General features: G+C 34.7%; 1 protein-coding gene across 3 annotated transcripts in view; it reads right to left on the minus strand.

Annotated features, from left to right (window-relative positions):
• The window catches only part of gfra2a (GDNF family receptor alpha 2a), a 90846-nt gene that overhangs the window by 25769 nt on the left and 38541 nt on the right, over positions 1-26536 (minus strand). For all 3 annotated transcript variants that reach the window (XM_051117692.1, XM_051117691.1, XM_051117690.1), the window contains exon 4: positions 15318-15723. In XM_051117692.1, coding sequence (XP_050973649.1) covers positions 15318-15723 — 406 coding nt within the window. The remainder of the gene's footprint in view (positions 1-15317; positions 15724-26536) is intronic.

Below are 26536 nucleotides of genomic sequence, written 5' to 3' on the forward strand. Positions count from 1 at the left end.
GCATTAACCAGCTAATGAAGCAAATAATGCTTGTCTTATTTGTTCTATGTCTTATTTGTTCCTTCCTTCTCTTACGATATTAGTTGTAATCTCAGAGCACATTGCGCTTTTCCTTTTTGTTTCAGTGTAATGAGATATTTTTTCTCTAATTTTAGACAGACTTTTCTCCATCTTCCTTATTGGTGAAATCAAGTACTCATCCTGCTAATGCGTTTAAGCCTAAAGAGGAGAGTTGTTTTGTTTTTAGATATCTTTTGAAAGCTGTTATGGTAACTAAAGTGTATCTTATTTGCAGAAGAGATGGAAGAACCTACCAAACTGTTGTTTTTCATGGCAAAAGCGAGACAAGATAGAACAAGATAGACCAAGATAGAAAGGTTGTAGCGACCGGTTTTGCCTTTCAGGTGAGGACAATATAACTGCTATAATTTACTGTTCACTTGAAGTTTAGAAAAGGCTGTCTACGATTGTTTGGGCAGAAAGTGCTCTGGCATCAAGATAAAGCACATTTCAGTTCTCGCTAGGACTCCTCTATTATACCTGAGCGGACCACTCACTGCTCAAATTACAGCCTGTCTGCCTTCGAAGGGTTAGAAAGGTCCTTTTAGATTCTCTATTCTCTGAGAAAACCCCAAAATGAGCAATGCTAACAGTTCTTTTATTTAAAAATAAAAAAAAAATAAAAAAAACGATGCTTAAAATATTGTAATTTGGTCAGTGTTCATGATATTGAATCTTGATCCAGTGCTCTTTAGGCAAATGGGTAATTAATCTCTTTTTAACAATACTTCTCGTTGCTATGCACTAAAACATAGTAAATATTAGCATTTATCTTAGTATTCATTGATGGACCTTTGTTGGACACCATATTTAACATAAATAAAAACGAGGCTGTGAAGGACGGATGTAAATCCGCACACTGTCCAGTGTTTTGGACCCCATTGACTTTCATTGTATATACAAAAACAGTTGAAACATACCTCAAAATATACCGCAAAATAAAGAAACTGTCGACACCAACAGCACAACCGATTGAACAGACTGTATGTACTGCATGTTTATCCCTCACAGAGTCGAATGGTTCTTGTTGATCTAACAGTGAGAAGAAATTACGTAATCTGATGGCACAGAGGCCAGGTTTTCTTCAAACATTTTGAAGTTGTTTTCGTGAGTAAAGATTAAAATCTGCTTTTGTTGCACTTGGAGCGCCTGAAGCTATGCCTCTCAATTGGCAAATGATGGAGTCACCCTGTACTTGAGAATGAAAGAGCTCTCCTGATGCTGGCTTGAAGGACAAAGAGCTGAGCCACTTTGAGACTAATGATTGACACTGACAAACAAAAGGGCTCTGCACCTTTTGCCAAGAAAGCAATTGAATTGGTCCAATCTCTATTGAATTTCAGACTTATCGATGTTGAGGGCCATTACTGGGCCTTATTACGTTAGATTCATCTTCCAGCAGCGATGGGGGCATGTTCAGATTTATTGATTCACCTCAGAGAGAATCATTTCTCCTCATATATTGTATATAGTAAATGTGAAATATTTAACTTAAAAAGGAGACAGTGCTGCTTTTGCAGTCTAGATGATTGTGGGCTTAAGAAACTGTAGGGTAGACAACATGTTTAATTTAACACAAATGAAAACGAGGCTATGGGGAAAAGAAGTACAGCACCTTGGTGTCGATTGTTTCTTTCTCCTCCGCAGAAGAAGATATTTTGAGGAATGTTTCAACTGTTTCTGTCCATTGAATGATTACAATTGATATAGTTTGAGAAAATAGTTCAACACAACAGCAAAATTACCCATTGCACATCTAGTAATCACTTTGTGATCCATTGATCCATTGGATGCACATTTAGTATTTTGCCAGAAGTGAGTCATTTGGGTACTTTTTGCCTACTGTTTTATGAATACTATGAATTTAGACATATATTCAAATTAATTTCCCTTCTGAGATAATTTCAAGTGTCCTAGAAAAGGGTATGAATACTTATGCAAAGGAATCATTTCAGTTTCTAATAAATATAATTTCTAATAAATTTGCAAAGTTGTTGCGTATCTGTTTTGTGCTTTGTCATTATGGTGTAATTTAAAGAAGTTTAACATAAGGCTGCAACATAAAACATGAAGGAAAAAAATCAAGGGGTATGAATACTTTTGCAAGGCACTGCATATTGGATACACTTTTATACACTATGTACTAAAAGCTACAAAACTATGCAGCAAAACCCCTTTAAAATTCAGGTTTTTGCTCTACCAAAGATACCCCTTCTACTAACATATTACTTAACTTAATCCTTTCTCTCTCTGTACGAAGTCCTTACTCTTAAAAATATTTTGCTTATCCTAGTCAGGGTTATGTTAGAGCAGAGAAGTGGGTCAGGGTACCTTGTGTTAAAATCGATCTGTTCTTTGCTTTCTCCCTGTGAAAGCCTATCCAAATCTCTCAGACAAATCAGACGCGCTGGAGGAAAAACAACAGAGTGGAGACTTCAAACATTTTGATATGTCGCATTGATCCAGCTACACATCTATGCATAAAAGAGCTTCTGAGCTGAACACGTGCTCTGTGCTTCTGTCATGACGTGTGCTCTGTTCAAAAACCTAGTGAGCTGCCATTATTGAAATGCTCCCAGCACAAAGGTTGTTCTAGTCATCTAGCCCACGTAGATACTGTATCTAGTTTGGGAATTTTGGAATTTACAATTTTAGGGAATCATCACAAACAACTTTTTTGGAAGCAATCCCAGAATGCATCGTGCCTAAAAGCCTGTTCACACCAAGGACAGTACCTATAACTATAACTAAGTTTTAACAATTGTTATAATTCTGTGAAGAATAGTAAAGCTACAGAGGAACAATATCATTGGAATCACTTTTAGAAAGATGTTTTTTTTTTTTTTTTTTTTTTCCAGATGATGAACGATAAAAACGGTCTAGCAGAATCTGACTTTAAAGGGAACCCCGGGTATGAAGACTTGTAGGGCTTAATAAAACATAAATAGTGTCTCTTACTGAAATATGTAGTGGAAAACCTATAAAAGATTAACGCTGTTTAAAAAAAAATCCACATTGTTTTATACATATTTTGGACTATAGGGGATGCCGTTATGTTAATTTTGTCAACTGGTTGTACTCGGTGAGTTACTGGCCCTACCTGTTGGTCTTTTTACCACAACACAACTCAGAATACACAACAAGAGCTTACAAGTGGCAATGGATATAAGCATAGGCTTAAACCAAATGTCTTACCACCAATCTTTTCCCACAAGGAGTCTAAATGCCCCCAGATATCAAGTGAAATCCGTGCTGAGAAACTCCTTTAGTGGCTGCAGCATCATGACAAACGTCGGCATGTTTACCTCCTGCCAGGATGGCATCTAGCATTTCTTGTCTCTGCCATTTGTAAGCTCTTTCAGTAGTTGTGGTCTAATAAAAGCCTCAAAGGCATCAAGGCTAAAGTGGAGAGAAAAAAAGACATGGTTTTTTAAGAAGTTTTATTCATCCACAGGCATCTTCCCATTTTTTCTCCTCTTCTTACTACTGGAAAGCAGTAAAGACTTAAATCACTTTTCTTGTTGCTTTTGGACTGAAAATTACAACCTAAAGCCACACAATGTGGCATTGTATTAGTATTTTATTTTCCAAATTGTGTTGCAGTAAAAAAAAAACGCGTCCCCTATGTAGTCCAAAATATGTATTAATATGTATACTTGCCAGTGTCACAGATGTGAGGGAACTCGTCGTGGATGACTGAAAAAAAACAAAAAAAAAAACATGCCAGTTTTTCTGTGGTGACGTTGTGAAATGTCACAGATGTGGCATTGGTTTTCATCCACTATGACACACGGGATGAAACGATTGAAGCTTGTGTCGTAACGCCCATTGTCATTCACAAATCCCCACGACACCCTACATCCAGCAGATCGTGCCAAAATCAGGCTAAAATTGTGTAGTGTGAACCAGGCTAAAGACAGCCAGGAAAGTCAGGTTATGGAACAGATATATGGTGTCTCTTATCACACTTTTACAGTGCCAACCAGTGTCAGTCCCTTTGTCTCATATGAACATTTCATTTATCTTATTTGTAACCACTTAAGCAATTTCAGATAAGATATACGGTAAACAAACTCAACCTCGACTAGGAAGCTTCTCTTTCGTCCAAGTCCTGACCTTCTCAGTGTCTCTCCATCTTAGTTAAGGTACACAGTACAGCAGCCTCCAGTTGTGTAAAATCCCTGCATTATCACAGGTGACCTGGTTTTGTGGAGCACATTATGACAACAGCTGAATCATGTTGCTTACACAACAGAATTACCACTATATCCTTCAATGACACCATTTTAATTCAGCTCCTTGTCCAGGCTTTTATCATTCTGTGAGTGGTGCAACTCACTTCTCGCCAACAAAACCGCATTTACTACATGATCCATCAAGTGCATCCAAAACCCTTGACTTTGTTTGACTTAATAACCTCCAGTTATTTTCACATTACATCTTTACTCAAGTTTCTCTGCTGGCAGCTGCTGACAGAATCATATTCAAGACATTGTTTTCAGCCAATGCAGTCACTGGCTCGGTGCCCTTCTACCTGCAATCCATTACCTAACTGTACACCACACTCAGACTGATGTGACTGGCTACATCCAATTTGGTCTACGTTTCCTATCACTCTATATAAAAGCCATTTCACTTGGCCAGGTCACAAAATCTTTCCATACTTCAGCAGAATACACTGTGATGTGCTTAGCACATACATAAATCAGTAGAAGCTAGAGAAATGTTGATTATACTGTTTAGTTTTATATATTCAGCCTTTTGTTGTTCCACACAAACATGCATTAGACAGACATCTTTGACCAGTGCACTGCATCTCATTGCTTTTATTCTCCCCTTGTGAAAAACAAGTGCGCTTAAAGGGATGTTATACCCTAAAAATGAAACTTCTATCATTATTTACTCACCCTCAAATTGTTCAAAACCTGCCTGAATTTCTTTTTTTTTTCTCTGGAACATAAAAGAAGATATTTTGAAAAATATTGGTTCCTGGTCCCCCAATATATGCACGTCTATATGGATGTCAGTGGCTACCATCAATTTCTAGGTTACCAACATTTCTTTAAAATATCTTCTTTTGCATTCAGCAGAAGAAAGAAATTCATCCATGTCTGGAACAACTCCGTCCCACATTTCTAAACACAAGAACACATTCTCTGTGAACAGTCCCTTATGTAGATAATAGGCATCAAGCCACCGCTCTACATTTTGAAGCACAGCTCATTTGTGCAAATTCTTATGAGTCACTGTGGCATTTTAAAGTGTCAAGGTTCAACACAGAAAACTGGCTTTGAAAATTTGTTGATACCTTTGTTATTCACTTACCTCTGTTGCGGCAACATGCATATTTGTGCCTTATTCTCACATCTGGCATTACTGTGCAAAGATAAATATACTCAGCAGTGGGACAGACTGCTCGTTTGGCATGTTTCCCATATTTGGAAAACTCACCACATCCGACTGCATGAAAGCCTGTCAGATCCATATACTTCTCCAGCAGAACCCTGACCCAGCTCCCGTTGTGGAGGGATCGATAGCTAACCCTGTCAGTCTTTGCTTTATTTGCCTGGGCTGTATGCTCCAAACCAGTCTTGACTTCTGCTAGATTTGGCCTCCCACCAGTCCCCATCAAAACAGATAAACAACATTCCTGTACTGTAAATCAGAGCTAAACATTTTTGCCTGTATCTGGGGGGTGAAAATGACTCAAGCTAATGCTTCAGTGCAGATGCTGCCCAGAGTGCTATGTTAACCTTAAACTCCTCATTCTGAAAAAAAGGAAGAAGGAACAAAAAAAAAAAAAAAAAAAAAAAAAAAAAAAAAAATCACAATTGGTGTCTGATTTGGCTTGTCACGACCATCAGCACTGTACCGTCACAATAGACACAAATTCAAACATGAAATGAAAATGGCAGGCTTGAAATGCTCCCAATCACAACAGCAAAGAGCAGAAACTACAACAATCATCCCAAAAACAGACCTCTGAATCCATCAGAACTGGAGACACTGAAACATCTGATCTGACAGAATGACTTAAGCAAAGCTAAGCTGGCCAGATTGGTCTGGTTTGCAACCCAGGTAACAAAAATATGTTCTGAGAACATTTTGTTTATGTTCCTGTTAAGCTTTGAAAACAGGAAAGGAACATACCATTTAAGCATTTTAAAAACTTTATGAGAATGTTACATTTGAATGTTCTTTGAATGTACTGAGACAAGTAGTAACATAAAAATAAAATGTTAGATGTACATACAACTAAAATGTTTAGAGAAAAAAAGAAAAAAAAAAAAAAAAAAAAAAAAAAAAAAAAAAAAAAAAAACATGGGCCCACATTTATGCACAGAACCTTGCCAGAATATTAAGTTCAAACAAGTTTAAACCAGTTAAGACCAGAAGTCTTATAGTATGTGCGAATTCGCACTGGGCGACTGAATGACACAAATTGGGCGACCTGTTTGCTGCGAACGTGCAATATTCGCCTCAATATTCACCTAATAGCATCTTCCGCGCAAGTTGAAATATGACACGTCCAGTTGCATTAAGAAAATATATAGGGTGGAACGGGCCTAAAGGTGCTTTCAATATTATTTTAAAAGGCGCTTTTAATATTATTTTCCTCTAAACCACTAGATGGCAGAAAAATGTGGTGTAGCACTTTCCAAAATGCTTTTCAACATACACATGCAAAATTGTCTGATCCTTGACGCGATCGCGGGCAGCAGCGCAAAGTCAATTGCTTACTTGATCTAATATTTGATGTTTTTAAAAATGTTGTAGATTTAAGTAGAAAATGAGACTTGCTAAAATCATTCAATATATCTTGAGACAAAGGTCTTCTTAATGAGTTTTATTTTTGTTTAAGATAATTAAAACAGTAGTTTTTAAATAACAAAATAATATGTAAAAGTATGGTATTTGGGGTAAAAAGCACCCTTGCTGTTGGGGCTAAAAGGCACAATAATTAACAAGATAATTAATAGAAGGCTGAATTTTCCATTTGTTAACATGACATTATTAGATTCAGATGGTAAATATCATATATCATGTTGGGTGTCCATCTTAGAGATAATCAATATGTTTAGAATGAAACCTTTTTTAAAAAAAAAAAAAACAAAAAACAAAACATGCTGTTAATCATATCACATAATAAAATATAACTTGCTGTTAATACTGTAAATCTATATAAAATTATTATGAGATCTCCTTTAATGCTTTCAGAATCTTTACATTTTAAAATGATTTTGTTTCTGTATTTTAAAATCTATGTTTTATATTAACATATTTAAATGTATATTTAAACAGTATATTTATTGAACAAAAAAAAAAATTATTTATCAAAACAAGCAGAACATACTATAAACGGTGCTAAAATGATTGTTTTGAACAAGTATAAATTTATACATTATTAATTCTTAATTAATTTTCACCCCGTGTGTGGGGTAAAAGGCCCCCCTTGCCCCGTTTTTAAACAAAATAAACACAAAATCTGTTGCTCCATAAATGTTCAATACAAACGTATGTATTTTTCTGAAGTCATACAATTTGGGCACAGTGAAAAGCACATTTTGTTTTCCCTTAGGGGGTGTCTATTTGTTTCGCTTTTTGGTGTGAACACACCATTAGCTGCTTAAGGCTGTATTTTTTTTTCTCTCTCTCTCTCTTCAGCAGGACTTTATGACCATTTTACAGATCATTTGGTCTAAAATGTACAACCATTTTGCTACTTAAAAATCAATTAAAAAGCTATAATCTATGAATTACACCTGAGGATAATAACCATAACTTTAATCACAAAAATGACAGTATAAACAATAAAAGAAATGATATCTCATTGAATCTACTATATGCAATTCCATTTATACCTTCAAAAAATATAATTGTGGTCATATGGCCTCATATTAAAGTCTAAAGGCCTGTTCACACCAAGAACAATGTCTATATTAGTGTCCAAAGCAACGGATGACAACATATAAGCTGCATTTATGTTTTCTGCCACTTCAAATGCTCAAGCTCATTGAAGTCTGGTGGATCTGCATTTAATAAAACCAGGATAACTTGCATTGAATATTGCAGAGGCCAACACTAAATAAGACAAGTGGCTGTGAAGCAGCGAGTGTGTGAACATTAGAACTTAATAAACAAATCATATCAGTTGCAATGCTGCTTATCAGTCTCTGGAAATTAAATATGCCATGAACTTCCACTCGGCTGAACTGCTCAGAATGAAACTCTAAATAAAGAATGAGTTTTGCTAAAAAGCACAGCTATTCTGCTGTAGAAACGATTACGTAAGATGCATAATACCAGGACTAGGATTTGGGCTAAAAAAAAAAAAAAAAAAACAAATGCATTAATTTGTTGTGTCATATTGACATAAATAGGGCATGGTTAGGGGCAGTCAACTGAAGCTCAACATGCTTTATGAAAGCAAGAGAACAGACTCTCAAAAAGAGAGAGACATGTAATGCCATTACACTTTTTTTTTTCTTTTTTTGTCAGTGTATATTTAATATACTGTATAAGCACTATAAAAAAATGGTTCTTTTAAAAACTGCTCACTGAAGTGTTCTGAAAATTGCTGTAAAACATTCCATTGGAGTGTATAATGCAAGTTCTTGACAAAATTACAATAAACATACAGCGTACATCATTTTTCATCAAACATATATATGTGTAATTATAAGAGGCATATGAGGAGGGGAATCAACTAAAATCCAAATCTGGCTTGTTTCAACACAAAATTAAATCTTGAGAGAAGACAGATAATGAGAGGAAGAAAAAAGAGGAATGAAACCAGAAGCCAGATTCTAGCTCATGTCACCCTAACACAATGTACATGCATTTCTGATGCTCCTAGCCAAGGCCCAAGGGCGCTGACCTCCAGTGACATTTGAACGGGATGAGACACAGCCAGTGAATAAGGCTATTGAGATTGACTCGAACAGTGTTGAATCAGTGAGGTCGTGGGGCCTCCTGTGGCTTTAAATAGTCAAGCCCTGTATGAGGCCGCAGTGTCATTCATTACCCAGTTCATCATGTATTCCTCTGCTCAGACAATGCCATCCCTCACAGCTCCGACTGCAGCCGCGGCCAATGAGAGATGATGTGAGGCCAATTTCCACTGCAATGGATTCAAGCCATGCGGTGAGGACGGATGGGGATTGTAGAGATGGATGGGAGGCCAGGCTTATTGTTAGTCGGCCCGGTACAGTTGAAGCACTGTATTAAGCTGACTGTGACATTCATGTTTAATAACGCCAATCCAAACAGTGATCTGTCATTCAAGATGGGCGAAATGCTAAAAATGGAAAAAAATGTGAACTTTTGTGTGAACAGGAACACACGCAAATGCATAGGCTACTTTGTAAAATATTATTCTGATTTTCCAGAATAGTTCTGGCTGCTAGCTACTGTATTCTGACAGTATAGTTTTACAGACCAGGATATGAGGATATGAACGTTTCTGTCCCAAACAGTAAAGCAAGTTGTGCATTTGATTTCCAGGGAATACTTGAAGTTATAAAACATATTTCCAGCATGACAGATCTCTGAGAATTTAGCATGATAATATGAATGCCAAGTTAATGTGTGAGGTCTTGCCGGAATAGATCTGCTATGCTGGTGCTGCAGAGCAAGTAAAAGGAGACTTGCTATTGCTAATACATCTACAGACAAGCTGCTATAAGCATGTAGGAAATACTGCCGCTGCACATATTAGATATGAAATAGCCCCATGTATAACATAGGCAAAATTACCCCATAGCAGATCTATACAGGTGGAGCTGGGGAAGTGGAGTGTTTCTGAAGCCCGCTGCAACTGCTACAGCAAGCACTAGCAGAGTATTTGAATGTTGTGCAGAGGCAGAAATTTGTATTGCATTTGGATGCATTTCTAGTTTTAACATTATTTATATACATAAAATATCGGCTATAGTGACTAACATTTGGTTTTCAACCACAGAAAATGGGTGATATTCAAGAATCTGGTCATGGAGCCTTAATGAGATCCCCATATCTCTGATTGAATGATGTAGGGCCTTGAAAATGAGGATTTTAAAAGAAAAGTTTATTAAGAATTAGAACCTAAAATCATATTGCAATATCTTTAATACGTCTTGAGTTATATGCACACAAACTTTGGAAAAAGAATACTTATGGCACTCAGACAGGTATGTTCAGTGCAATTGTTTTGGCAGAAGGAAACAAGAAATTTTCTAGTTTCATTCTTATTTGTTTTTCAGACATTCCTCTTTAAAAGACCAGAAGTATCATATTTTTGCAAAGTGATCTACGTTTGGTTTTTGAACACTGAAAATGTGTACAATTTAACGATTCACTCCTGAACCATACAGGGCTTTAAAAATAAAGATGCCAAAAGGAAAGTTTGAGCCAATATCTAAAAGGGCATTAATATATCTTTAATACTTTTTGAATTACAGGCCTGTAACCTTTGGAGGAAAAACTTGAAAAGTGCTATTTTTTCCATTTTTTGAATGGTCACCATTTGCACATAATGCAACAAAGATTGATAAAGTTAACAGATTTTACTAACAGACCTTCCAGTCTCTGTGTACAAATAACACTTTTTTTCTGAAGTCATTTTAACTCCCTGTAATTTGGCTCTGAATCTCAGGTGAAAATTGGCATTTGGACCCCCCATTTACAAAATAGTGTATTACTCAGTAAATATTCATCCATGACATTTAATATTTTGGCTTTCATCACTATATGGTTATCTTTCTTCAGGAAAAAATATTAGCAAAATCAAAAAAATTGAGCCATGGACCTCTGGTTGAGTTGAGACATGGAATGACCCATATTGTTACACTGTATTAAAAACAAATAAACAAACAAAACAAAACAAAACAAAAAACAATGAACAGTCATTAATGATATAAAATCCTTACTATTGTTTTACACTGTAATTAATATGTATACATATAGTTGGCAGCACTATTGGTTAGCATGGCAGTGTGAAAAAGTAAATCCTGCGATTCATCGATCCTAAACATGAAGCAGTCATCAGAGGGAAAAGATTCCTTTTCGCCTACATTATCTGTCTTTCTATTTCACATAAACACACACCCACGTAAACACCTCCACAGACGTGCCTCCACACAGAGCAAAGGAGAGATTTATGTCCATCCTTTGCAATCACACAAACATGGGGACTATATGAGTGATTGCATACATCGGATGAAGCAGAGCTTCATTACTAAATAGCGTAATGCTAAACATAGCACGTTTATGCCACACATGAACAAATCAGTCCTCTTAAAATTCCTCATTAATGCTGCTTCATATCTCCAGTTAACTCATATCTCTGATCTTTCCTTCAAAGTGCTTTCATACCACTTCAAAGTCAAAAATCAGCAGGGAAACATGCAGTACAGTTGATTCCCAGATTAAGCATTTGAACTGCGCATCCACTTATTTAAAGTAACAACAGAAACGGTGCATTCTGTCCTATAAGAAATGTGTGTCCTTGCATGATTATTTATTTTCAATCGTTCGAGGGAGTATTCATATAATTGGTCTCCATTAATGCTCCAGCGATTATTTGGTTAAGCATATGTGTTCAATGAACCTATCAGTCATTGCTAAATGCACATTACTACCAAAGGCCATGTTAACAAGACCAGATTGTCTCAGAATTTGAAAGACATTAACGTGTATCAAATCGAATGAATAGTTTTCTTTGAAATGCAATATTCTGACATATCAGCTGTTCACACTATGTGGCTATTTCTGCTACATTGCCGAGAATTACAGATAACTGCTTGTCTACCCACATCTTCCAGCATAACCGCGGATTAAGCGTTGGGATGCTTCACGGTATCTGTAGACTAAAAGCAAATCCATGTTCGATGCCGCTTGTGTAATTTGCATATAATATGCATGACCCTTTCAGGTTTGTGAATGATCGGGCTTCCATTCCTTTGGTGTACCAGCACCAAATGTTGAACTGAAAGCAGTTAAACTAAAATACATTTTTATCTCTCAGAAACTAACTAAAATAAAAATTGCCATTGGCAAATGCCAAATTAATTTTAGTTTTTGATGCATGGTATATTAGAAACCTTCCGAAGCTCTATTTGACAGGATAAAAAAGTAATTGTGACTTTTTACCTCACAATTTGGACTTTCTCTTGCGATTCTGAGAAAAAAAAAGTTCGAATTGTGAGATATAAACTTGGGATTGTAAGGAAAAAGTCAGAATTGTGAACTATAAACTCATAATTTATATATATAAGCATTGTGAAACAGAGAATTCTCAGAATTCAGAAAGAACTAATTTCTCAGAATATAAAAGGTAAGACTTTTCACAAGTAAGTCTCAACTGTGAGATAAAAAGTTTTTCTTTTTTTTTCCTATTGTCCTTTTGCATTTTCGACACACTATTTACCTGTTTAATACTCTAAAGCTGCTTTGACACAATCTGTATCCTTTTGCAGGAACCAGCTTCCACAAAAACCTCTACAACCCCCTTTACAACATGAAAATGCCACTAGATAGCAATAACACTACACAGAGCTGGAGAAAAAAGTAATTCTTTTGAAACATTAGCAACCCTAATACTAAAACTGAAATAAACATCAAATAAACTGAAATGAGAACATTCTAAAGTAATAATAATAACTGAATAGATATAAAAAGTTACAACTATATTAATCTGTGTGTGGGCTGGATTGACAGGCATTGACAGAGTAATCCAGCAATGGTCCACTGGTAAGAGGTAGTGGATAGGCTTGTGTTAATAAAATGGTTGGCTGTTAAATCACAGGGAAACACAGTAAAAGTGATGTACTAATGTTCGGTTCAGCCTAATTGAACACTGTCTTGTCAATTAAGCAGAAAGTCTCTTCTGTTTCTAATAGAAGGTTCTTAAAATGTCTGCAATTACTTTCCTGGCAAAGGCTCAAGGCACTAATAGAATATGGTGGAGGGAAAGAGCAGCCTTTAATTTCAAAGCAACATTAAATGCATCGTGTACAACCTTAAAATTAAATGGAAAATAAGTGCAAGGTATGCTTAAGCAAACATCAAATATAAACTTTACATTCAATTTAACAGGTACTTCAAATGTAGTGTCTGTTTTCTGGGGTGTTATAGTGGTTAAGGTCCAGAGCAGTTAACCGGAGGATTGCTAGTTCAGCAAAGAGTGAGCCATGAGCCAACACCACTGTACCCTTGAGCACCATGTACATTACTATTAAAGCCCCAGAGCAAAGCACTTAAAGAAACAGTTCATCCACAAAAAGTGCTTCCACACCCACCTGATTTTCTTTCTTTCTTAAAACCTAAGAGGACGTTTTTTGCACAATAAATTTGGACAATCTTTTTATATTATGAAAGTGAATAATGACTGGGGATGTCTCTAAAGTGTCTTTCCTCCAAGTCAATACAGCTGTTTTATGTGAATAATAGAGGTTGATGTTTCATAATACTTTTATTGTACTTTTGTGTCCTTTTGAAGCTTGAAAGAATGGAATCTGGAGCTTTCAAGTCTTAAAAAGAAAACAAAAGCACCAAATATCAATTGTACAAAAAGTACACCTTATGAAGCCATACAATGAAATCATTTAGTTTTATAAGGTTTTTAATGAATAATGACTTCTGGTAACACTTAAAAATCTTATAAAAGATATTCGGGTAATTCTGTGCCAGCTCAATTTTTTTGATTTTGCTATTTTTTTTATATATATATATATATATATATATATATATATATATTTTTTTTTTTTTTTTTTTTTCTGAAGAAAGATATTAAAGATATTACCCAAAATATTAAATGTCATGGATGAATATTTACAGAGTAATCCACTGTATAGGGGGGTCAAAATGGCAGATTCAGAGCCAAATTACAAGGGGGTAAAAATGACTTCAGAAAGAGTATAGCATCATAATGTTATTTTTACATAGAGATTGGTTTGTCTATTAGTGAAATATGTTGACTGTATGTGGTGACTGTTAAAAAAAATGGGAAAAAAAACACTTTTCAAGTTATTTTCTTCAAAGTTTGCGTGCCTGTAACTCAAGAAGTACTAAAGACATCTCAATGCCCTTTTATATATTGGATCTTCATAAACTTTCCTTTTGGCATCTTTATTTTTAAGGCCCTTTATGGTTCAATTCCAGAGATATTGGAATTTCAATATGGTTACAGGAGTAAATTGTTAAATTGTAATAATTTTCAGTGGTCAAAAATCAAATGTGTGTCACTTTGCAAAAAAATGATACATATATTCTTTTAAAGAGGAATGTCTGAAGAACAAAAAATGTTGTAAATAATAATATCTCCTAAATAAATAATGTATCATTTCCCTCTGTCAAGACAACTGCATTGACCCTAATAAAATAATTGTATTTTTATTTAATAGTCATTTAATAGTAATTTCTATTTTAATATATAATAGTATTATCATACTTTATTATTTTGTTTTTTAACAAAATAAAGTGCAATAAAACTATTAATTTTATTAAGTATTTTATTTTTTATAGTTATATTTAATGGGTCACCAAACCAAATCTCCAGGTGCTCTCCTGTGAACTAGACCAAAAAAACATATGTGCGCACAAGTTGTATGCACTACACTGTAAAATGATTTTTTCGCCATAAATAAACAGATTATTGAGCCACATTTGACAGCAAAATACTATTTCAGGTTTTCTGTTTCAAAATTCCATGTTTAATTCAGTGTGTTGACTTTCCATTTCTTTGTAATTATTTGTGAAATTTACTAGCAATTACTGAGAGAAAATTGTAAATCATTTTCAGCGTACTGTTATAATACATTTAAAATGTAAATGTAAACCTTTATAGTGTTTATTTGTTGCTTTTATGTCTTTTTTTAAGCTTAAAAGCATCTGTCCCCATTCTTTGCAGTTGCATGTACAAAAGCAACAAGCACATTATTAAAAAAAAAAAGTGTTCAGTAGAAAGAAAGTCATATGGATTTGGAATGACTTCAGGATGATTAAATGATGACTTTTTTGGTTAAACTATCCCTACAACTATTCCAGATCTGAGGGAATTTTCCCTGCATTAAGTTTGTGGTTGCTGTTCCATGGCGACATTGTGGGAAAGCCATGGTTATAAATAAAGATTCAAAAATTACAGATTTATGGAAACTGTAACTTATGTTAGGATGAATCACTTGTATCTATGGTAAGTGGTTTTAGATTTTAAAAAAAGCATCTGGTAAATGAGTAAATGTCAATTTAATCCAGGACTACATGCTACAGAGGTCGCCTACCTGCAGTGCACGTCCAGACGGCAGGTGTTGCGCAGCTGAAGACAGTTGGGTTTGGTCTTGTCCTGATAGGAGCAGGAGGGTACAATGGTTTGTCTCCTTCTCTCAGCACAGGCCTGGTCCTTACAGGAGCAGAAGAGCAGCCCATAGCTGTATTGTGTGTCAACGCGTTCAAAGAACTGACGCAAGGCCTTGTGGCAGCGCTTTCTGTTGCAGCTGTCCTGCGACTGAGGCTGTGAGGGTTGCTGGCCCTGGGTCTGCGCACGGGTGCAGGTGGAGATGTAGTTGGAGCGCTGACGCTTGCAGTTTTCATTCAGGTTGCAGGCTTTGGTGGCGTCCAGACAGGGGTTGCATGGACGGCTGGGATCTGAGCAGTGTGGCTGGCCTTTACTTGTGCCAGAATGTATGCCTACGAGAGGAAAGCAGGAGAAGATAAGTGAGACTGAATGCAGGGGTGTTTGTGAGAATGATAGAAAGCGAGCGAGAGGGGAATTGAGAGTGGGTGTGCATAAGAAAAAAAGAGACCATGAGTTGCACTGTCCCACATACACTCCTTGTCAGATGAATAGGACAACTCCAGCACAACAATGAACTCTTAGATCCGTTTCCAAGACAGTGTGCCGATCGGGACGCTTTCGCAATACACACACACATACACGCAGATGCTGATACACATATAATTATGAGGACTTTGCATAGGCGTAATGTTTTTTTTATACTGAGAAAATAATATTTTCTATCCCCTAACCATAACCCCAACCTAAACACTCTTTTAATTATAAAAATTTGTTTATTTAGCAATTTGAATTATGGGACAGCTGGATGTCCTCATAATCTAGGACAAATAGCTTGAAACCTGAATATACGCTGCATTGTATTCACTGGCCCTCATAATGTAGGTCACACACACACACACACACAGTTTTTGAAAGTGTCTTATGCTCAAAAAGGTTTTTAAGGAGTTTATTTGATCAAAAATATATTAAAAGAGTAAAATTATATTATATTATATTATATTATATTATATTATATTATATTATATTATATTATTACCGTTTAAAATAACTTTTTTTATTTGAATATTTTTTAAATTGTAATTTATTCCTGTGACGCAAAGCTGAATTTTCAGCATCATTACTTAAGTCTTCAGTGTCACAAGATCCTTCAGAAATTATTCAGATTTTGGCTTAATGATTATGAATTATTAATGGTTCTTATTATTATCAACGCTGAAACACATTTTCACAGCTTTTTGTGGTATTTTGTGGTATAACTTTCACAGTATTTTTGTGAAACCATGATACATTTTTTTCAGCACTTAACTTTGAACTGTTGAACAGAAAGTTCAGAAATATCTCTACTGCATTTACGTTTCTTTTCTGATCAATTTAATATACATCCATGCTGATTTTTTTCATTTTATTTTAATCTTATCCCAAATTTTATGTATTGTATATCACAATTTCCACAACAGTATTAAGCAGCCGAAACTTTTTTTTAACGTGAAAATAAATGAATTAATTACATTTCGCAATATATTAAAATAGAAAACAGTTCTATTAAACATAATAATATCCTATAACACAATCAGTATTTGGTAAGTTATTCAAAAAAGTAATCTAGTACAAATTACTAATTACTTCTTTAAAATTGTGATTTGATTACATTACAGATTATGGCATTAAAAAAGTAATCAGATTACTAATTACTTTACTTTCAAGTTATCAAACCTAAAATACACCAAGTGAAATGCATAGTTATTTCAGTAATTTAATATTGACTAAAAAATAAAATTGCCTAAGTATCAAAACAGCAACTTGAACAATCACTTGCATTTTTTCCTGATAACAGTGAAAAGAACTTAAAATGTTCCGTCATATTTGATCATACAGATAAGAGTAATACATCAACTGAAACTGTAAAAGGTATTATTTTATTTGCATACACTCGCAATACCAACAAATCATTGTACTTTTGTAAAATAAAGAAAACAAACAGGGTGCAAAACGTGTGAAACATGATTCTAAAATGCATTTTTCTTTATATTTTTTCTTAACCCTGCATTTGTAACTTAAGTAACATAGATTAGTAACTGTAATTAAATTACATAAATTTAAAATGTAACACATTACATTACTGTGTTATCAGGAAAAGTAATATAATAGTTACTGTGTAACGTGTTATACCCAATTCTGTTCACAGTGTTACTGTTTTTACCATATTCTCATTAAATAAATTCAGAAATCTTTCTAATATGCTGATCTGTCAACCCCAGTGTGTATATATAATTTATAAATACATAATATTGCACTGAAAATCCCTCTGGCTCAAAAATGTGCAAATGCACACTGAGTTTGAATGGGCACAGCACTTTCACTGTGGATAATCCCTTGTAATCCCGACCTTTCGCCGAACGAGGTCCTGACAAAAGAATGGCTATGAATCATTAGCTGTACCCTCGCTAAAACTGAAAGATATTTAAATGTATTATCTAAAACCCTACTGAAACCTTAGCATTACTGATCCCTCAAGTGGTGTATATATACTGTAATTGCGTACAGTGCAAACGACTGATAAGTACATTCAAGATAAAGAAAAAGTGGGAAAGGAAACAAGGGCATGTATCCAGCTGTGTGACGACTGTAAGTGTTGCGTTGAAGGCAGATGAACAAAGCGTTCAGGGGACTGGGGAACTATCAGCTGGAGACTGTGGGGAAATTCTGGACCTCTAAAAGTGTATGAAGGTCGGCATTGATATGTTGCCCTAATGGCGTCTCCAGCCTTGACGGCAGCTCTGGTGATTGGAAAGAGAGAGAGAGAGGGAGAGAGAGAAACTAATAAAACCCAGTGGGTGTTGGTATAACTTTGAGAACAGATGGTTTATCAGACCCCTTGTGGAGACTCAAAGATGAATTTCATTCCGAACGGGTTTTTGTTACTTATGAATAAACTGCTAATGATCTAAATGTCGAAACTGTTTACTCTAAATGAGTGGAAATATAATATTCATGTAAATAAAAAGGGAGTAGGCATATAAATTACCTTGTGTTATGGCAGCTAAGGACTTAGAGAAACATTAGGGATTTTTATGAAGTCCTTTGAAGATATTTTGAGACTGATTGATATTAATAACTATCTTGATGTTTATAGGGAGTTATCTTGGTTTTACCAAAGACATCATTGCTCAGAGGTTGTGTATTTACAAAGTAATGATTAATAACGCATGTTCAGAAGCCAGTCATTAATAAGACACATCCTTCCTCATTAAAGACAGATCTCATCTGTGTTACAGATTTATATACTTTATGGAGATCCGAGCTCGTGATTTCACCATCGGCATCCCTGCTAGATGCAAATAAAAGGATCTGCCAGATATTTTATCGTGAAATAGTGCAGATTGCCTCCTATCACTAGAGTATCACTACAGTTAAATACAGGAGGGACTCCTGCATGCAATCAATACAATTCAAAGCAATCAATGCATGAAACCTCCCTTCCTGGTGACTTCACTCCTGAGCTTTTTTTAGGCTTAAAAAGTTTGGCTCCCCGAGGACCGAAAACCACAATAGTACATCTACTGATTCTCTCTGAATTTGAATATGTTTGAAACCTCACGAGTCACTACAAAAATAATAAACAAATAAATCATATGGGTTCGTGAGGGTTCGTGAGTGTTAAACGGCCACTGATGCCCTGGAACTCACATCTCCGAAAAAATGGAAGCAAATTTTAAAATAGACGTATTAACAAACTGCATATTGGAAGTCTAAACAAGTGCATTCTCACCTAAAAAACTCTTAAAACTACATTCTGTGACAAAAACAGCAATATTTAAAAAAAAATTAGTGGATTTGGACGACTCCCAAGACTCTCAAAATGAGAAATACCACAAGTGGAGTGATACAAAAGGTGAAGCGGTTGGAGTTCCGATATCACTAGAATATTGCACTCCTCTCAGCCAATCAGATTTAAGGACCAGAAAGAACTGCTGTATAAAATAAACTAAAATAAATAATAAACTAACAATAATACATAATAATAATGCAATACAAATTAATAATGCATATTAGTTAGGGCTGTCATTAACGATTATTTTGGTATTATCGAGTAATCAGTCGATTATTCTGACGATTAGTTGAGTACTAATTTGATAATTATATATATACGTATTTTTTTGAGATAATAAAAATAGATCTAAGCTAACAGTAGCCCTACACACATATATACATATATAATACATATATAATAGTAATGAGACAATAATAATTGGTTTAAATAAAGTATTGAAAGCAAGTAATCATATAGTTTTATTGAACTAAACTGTGAAAATACACAATGTATTATAAACAATAGAGCTAATGTACATTATGCATTATAACAAATGACTGCAGAGGGTGCAAACGGCATGACAATTCTTTTTACACATTAATGCACAATTTAATCCTTGTTTAATATTGACCAAACAACAACAATTTCAAATGTCCACTTAATCTTTAATATTTGGCCACATCTTTATGACAAAAATGCTACAGCCACTGTTATCTCTTGAATGTGTAGACATCAATATTCAATTCAGTTCTTCTTTTATTTTGAAATTGCGATGAACAGTTAGCATATTGAGAAAGTTATTGATGTCCTCTGTTGTTGCATAGGTTTATAAATGATTTACCTTAGAAATCTGATGACATGGCACATGTGTTATTCCCAGATGAACATTATAATATGCAGAAATGGAGTTTGAAATGCTCCACACATGTAAATAAATGATAACTGTTCATGTGGAGCAGCATTTACTGTGAAAGGAGCAGCTCTGAAACACAAGTAACCTACATGTATGTTAATAATTAAAGCGCATATATTAAACCTGCATTGCATTGAATTGTAGCATTTATGAATTCACAATAGCATTATGCTTTATTATGATTTTCCAGTATTTTGCTGGTTACTGGACACGGGCAATTTGCAGTCGAGGATTTTTTAAAATTGCATACTCAAATTGAATCGAGGAATCGTGACAGCCCTAATATTAATAGTGCTTTGTTCAGATGCTTTTTTATATATATTTTTCCTAGAAAACAAGATAAAAGTGTCAACTAAGAACATCATTTTGCAGTGCAATTTGCAGCTATTCAGACTGAGATGACATAACGTCGTAAAAGTATCCTGTAATTGGTGCAATCTTGTGTTTCCATAATAATAATAACCCTTTAAAAGTTCTCGCTCTCAGTCGACAAAATCCATTTGCAACGATCTGAATGCATGGCAAGCAAAGGTTACCCGGATCCAAAAATACTGTGTGGTTTTAGAGTGTTTCTAAATTTGATTCAGTAGTCCTCGAGCTCTCTTGTCCTGTGTGTGAGTTAGTGTGTGTGTGTTATGAGAGAGCAATTTTAGGTGTGTCTCACAGTGGAGGAAGAAGCCGTAAATGAGGTATGAAATTGGTTGGTGAGAATGTACATAAAAAAACGTCCAGCGTCTGGAGGTCAGAGGATGCTGCAGCACAGACTTGCACTCTGCATGCACAAACATTTGCTTGGTTAAAGAAGGGATAGGAACCAAACAGAAGCTAACAGGACAAAATACCAGGAGATGTTCAGATATGCTGTAATATTTTATAGACAGGGATTTGCAGTTGCCCAGAGTCCAAAACAAAAGTGGTGCCAGTGTGAATTCAACGAAAAGGTTTCTTACATTCAAATCACACTAGAGAAATAGAGAACCATAAACCTGTTCTGGAGATCCGCAGTGAACCACCTGGGTCACAAAAACTCCATAGTCAGATAAAAAAGTGAAAGTGACAAAGGAATAAAAAGGATTTACAGTTTTTTCTTTCTTTTCTTCCTCTCAGCAAGAATTCTGGATGGGGCACAGCCTGTAAAACAAATTGTGACCAAAACTACCCTGCCGGTTTAGCTCACAGTTCACAGTTTCTATCCGATAAGCAGTATAATTTGATGAACTAGTGTGAGATTACAGAGCATTTGGTTTTATTTAATGTGCTAAGCATGATTCGGAAAGGCATAGAAAATGAACAATGCAGACATGGTTAGCGGGAGCCTGATACATTAAAGTCCATAATGCTTACCACATGAACAGAGTAAGGAGAGATAAGTGATAAGACAATGGCAAATGATTTGCAGATCCTGAGCACCACTGAGAGTGGGGTAAGATGAGCAATTTTTTACTTATGTGGTCCTCAAGATAAAGGAAAATGAGGCAGTGCAATGAAAGTATCTAAAGTAATTTCAGGATGTTTCCTATAATTTGAAATGATCTGAATGTATCTGTGACAAAAGATTCTAAAAAATATTTCTTCTTAGAAAAAAAAGTGATCCTGTGGCTCATTTTGCCCCAGGTTAGGGGTAAGTTGATCCAAGTCAGTGGGTAAGATGAACCATCTTGGTGAAAATGGAGTCAAAACAGACTTTTCTTTTCTTAAAGCTAACATAAACTAAATAAAACCAATCAAATGAAGTTTACTTTTCAGTATTTCATTGTTTGCATTTCTAAAACAATATGTTGAACAACAAAGTTTTAACTTCCCAAAAACAGACTAAACAGAAAGTTTGTTGAGTAAAAGCTGAATTATGAAGGAATAAATGTCACTGAAACTAATAAACATTTTAGTCAAAAGATTCTTGGCATGATAGCTTTTCTGCAATGTCGAACAGGCCATTAGGAACTACAGGTGGAAAGATATATTTGATTATAATGTGATGAAAAGCATATTCTGGGTCTCAGAGAAGTATTTGGTGGACTTGTACACTGTCCCTATAATAAACTATAAACAATATGTACATATGTTCAACTAAAACAGTTGCGTAATATCATAATAAAATACCAGTTTATATTTCAGAGATTGAACTTAGCTTCAGCACCTTATGGTGGGGTAAGTTAAAGTGTTGGCTCAACTTACCCTACAGCATTTGGCTTACTTTGCCCCGTAGCTGGTTTTGAAAAACTAGCTAGCTTACCAATTCATGTTAATATTTAGCTAAATGATTTGCATGGTTTTATATGTTGCTAAATCACCTACATGCATCATAAATATTTTTAGATCTGGATAAATTTGCTTTGATGTAATAGCCATTGTATCTGTTATGCAAAATTTTTACTTTGACAAGCCAAAAACACTCCTCCCAGGTGTTTCTCCTTTTCACAGTCTGGCAGAAATTATCCAAAATACATGGTCACATGACAGTAAAAGTGTACAGTTGCAAAGATAGAGGGGGTGGTTCAACTTACCCACTGGCTCAACTTACCCCACTCTCCCCTATAGTAAATTTAAGAAATAATTACAAACAAATGGCAAATATCACATCAATTTAAACATGTTATTTTGAAGTAGAAAGACTATATGCATATGTAAAACATACTATAATAATCTTTGTTTTATTTGATTACTTTGATTTTTAACAGTTTATATTGATCACTCACAGACATATAATGTGTGAGTAATATGCAGTTTTGTGTAATGGACAGCTAAAGGGACAGCAGGTTCAGTCTGGATTATTCACAGCTCTTGGCACTGCCTGTGTTGATTGCAATTAGGAGAAGTGCCACAGTTTAGATGTAATCTCCTCTGAGGTGCGTGAGCTCGTTAGAAACTCTTTAGCTTCTACTGTTGCTGCGAGGAGAATGGGAAGCCTTTCTTTACTTCTCATTACTCATTATCTCCTTCTATTATAACACTTATTGGGAGAGAGATGAAGAGAGAGAAGCAGCGATAGAAAGAGAGATCCAAACATTTTCAGTCTGCTGTACAGAATGGGTCCCTGAGGTTCACTTATAATATTAGTAAAACAGTTCTGCAACAAAAACCTCATAATATGCTTTTTATGATCATTTTATACTCCCTTTTTGACCTGAGGAATTGGGTAACACTTTAAAATAAGGGGCCGGTAGCATGAACTACTTAAGACTAGTCTTAAAAAATTAGTCATCTAATTTTATTTTTTTTTTTCCCCAAGACTGATCATAACTTTTTAAAGCCAGTTACAAAAAGGTAGACTGACCCAATTTGAATTACAAAAAATAAGACCTCATGGCTAACTGCTAATTAGTCAAACTAGTTTTAACATAGTGGCCGTGTTTATGCAACGGGCCCCAGGTCCAATTAGTTAACATTAGTCAATGCTTTAAGGGAACAGTACACCCAAAAATGGAAATTTGCTGAAAATGTACTTACTTTCAGCCCATTGTAGAAGAGTTTATTTTTTCATCGGAACAGATTTGGAGAAATTTGGCACGTAATACATACGCAATACATCACTATCTTGGTGTTCTAACAGCTGATAAAAAACATCATAATAATCCACAGGCAATGTAAATAACTGACAAGTTGTGCATTTGTAATACACAAATCTATGATTAAAATGTTTTAACTTCAAACTGCTGCTTCAGGCTAAATATGAGTTCACTGCAGAGGATCCATTGGTGAGCATGTGATGTAGTGCTAAATTTCTCTAAATCTGTTCCGATTAAAACACCAACTCATCTACATCTTGGATGGCCTGAGAGCGAGAACATTTTCAGTAACTTTTCATTTTAGGGTGAACTATTTCTGTAACTAGCATTAACTAGAAACAAGCCATTAATTTGTTACGGTATTTAGTCATCTTTGTTATTGTTAGTTAATAAAAATATATAATATTTATAAAAAATAACTTCATCATTCATGTTAGGTCAGATAAAGTTGAGGTCAAAAGTTTACATACACTTTGCAGAATCTGCAAAATGATAATTATTTTACCAAAATAAGAGGGATTATACAAAATGCATGTTATGTTTTATTTAGTACTGCCCTGAAAAAAGATATTTCACATAAAAGATGTTGACATACAGTCTACAAGAGAAAATAATAGTTGAATTTATAAAAATGACCCTGTTCAAAAGTTTACATACACTTGATTGTTAATACGGTGTTGTTACCTCAGTGATCCACTGCTGTTTATTTTTTTTTTTTTTTTTGTTCATGATAGTTGTTCATGAGTCCCTTGTTTGTCCTGAACAGCTAAACTGCCCACTGTTCTTCAGAAAAACCTTTAGGTCCCACAAATTATGTGGTTTTTCAGCATTTGTGTATCTGAATCATTTTCAACAAGGACTGTATGATTTTGAGATCCATCTTTTCACAATGAAGAGAACTGAGAGACTAATATCCAACTATTAAAGAAGGTTCAAATGCTCACTGGTGCTCCAGAAGGAAAAAAATATACATTAGGAGCCAGGGGTGTAAACTTTTGAACAGAATAAAGCATACATTTTTTTCTTATTTTGCCTAAGTATCATTTATATCATTCGTTTAGTATACCCTTCAGAAGCTAGAAGATACTCACATGTTTCCCAGAATACAAAATAAGTTAAATTTAAACTGATCTTCAGATTCAAAAAGGTGCAAATGTAGGCGATTGTGTGTTCAAATGCATTAATCTGTTGCAAAAGTACAGAAAGAGGTGTTTTTGCAGTGAGTTTTCAGGAAACTTCCTTGTTACCTTTTACTGGGGAGGAGGTTTTGACTGCTGAGAGTTACACTAATGATCTCTTTCATCCCATAACATCTAGAAAAATTGTATTCCTCATTGTGTGACACTCATTTGATTCTGCACGGACACTTCTGAAGTCTGAAGTCTAAAACCTGTTTACTTTCAAACTTTAGCCATCAGCACGGACCGTAAAGCCACCGTCTTGTTGTTGGTTTAATAATCAGCGGCTATGACCCAGGCTTGTTTGTATAACGCCGACCATATCTCATTCCCTACTGACAGGGATGCCACATGGTAAACAAAGTCTCATTACATTTCTCCCTTGAAGGGGCACAAAGGCAACAGTGAAGTTTGAATTTCAAATGTGCTTTTACAGTTAATATAGCCAGCAGTAAAGGGAAAAGAAACAATATATGCGTAAGGTAATAGAAAGAGGAGAGAAGATAACAATGTCTTGAACTAAGGTTGTGTTGGGTGTGTTTAACAGTGTTTTCCCTTTGAAGGGAATGAAGGGGGGCGAGGAAAAAGGGAATTGGTCTCACTGGCTGAAGGTTATGTTTTACACTCAAACTTGTAAAATTTTTACAGTTTTGCACAAGTTTGTCAGAACACTCATGCTCTCATAAAACGTAATGATCTGTAGCAATATATGCATGCTGCAGGATTGAAAATTAGAAATGTAATACATATTTCGGTAACACTTTATACAGAACACATATTTACTATTAACTAAGAGTTTTCTCTGAAAAATCTCCTAATGTGCTGCTTATTAACAGTTTGTAAGGTAGTTGTTAAGTTTAGGTATGGGGTAGGATTAAGGGATCTAAAATATAAGTACTAATAAACAGGCATTATGCTAGTAATATGCCAGTAACCAGTAAATGGTGAGAATTGGTCCTTTAAATAAAGTGTTACCCATATTTCTTCAGTTTTTTTGAGGTGTTCATTATCAAAATATGGTGTCAAACATTGACTTTTCAGTCATGAGATTTTTAAATGTACATTAAAAAATGGTAGTTAAGAACACCATGTAAAAGACAATTTTGTAACAGTATTACCCCCTTCATAAATACTATGCTATTTCTAATATATTTTGACAGAAGTCTCTTATGCTCACAAATGGTAGTATATTAATTAGATCAAAAATACAGTAAAAACAGTAGTATTGTAAAATAATATAAAAAAATAAAACATACAATAAAAAACATGATTTTCTCAGCATGCTGAAAGAGTTATTAATTTACTTTTTTTTTTTTCATATGATAAATTTGAACATCCAAAATGTGATTTTTTTTTTCAACACTTCACAATTTTTTTGAAGCAAAATTATTTGATGCTATAATTTGATTAGAATATGATCAGATGTTAGTATTTTGCAGTCACAGGTGATTTTGTCAGTGATGTTACTGATGCTTTTAACTGTTTCATAATTTTGAAAGAAATAAATACAGTTGGAATAAATAAAGTCTCATTATTTTAAAGAAAAATCATTAAACTGAATTTAAATCAACATTTCGTAAGGTAGGGAGGCAGTGCCTCCTTAAAATACTGGATAAGAAAAAAAAAGAGAAAAGAATCATAGTACAGAAATAAAACAATGCAACTATTACAAAATTTAACCTTAACAAGTGTTTAAATCACTTGATTTTTTTTTATTTTTTTTTTTTATTTTAAGAAACATTGGTAATTTAGAATGAAAGGGCTAAAAGTCGCATGAGAGGAGGCAATGCCATTATG

Source organism: Labeo rohita, chromosome 8 (assembly GCF_022985175.1).
Source record: "Labeo rohita strain BAU-BD-2019 chromosome 8, IGBB_LRoh.1.0, whole genome shotgun sequence".
In the NCBI taxonomy this organism is placed as follows: domain Eukaryota; kingdom Metazoa; phylum Chordata; class Actinopteri; order Cypriniformes; family Cyprinidae; genus Labeo; species Labeo rohita.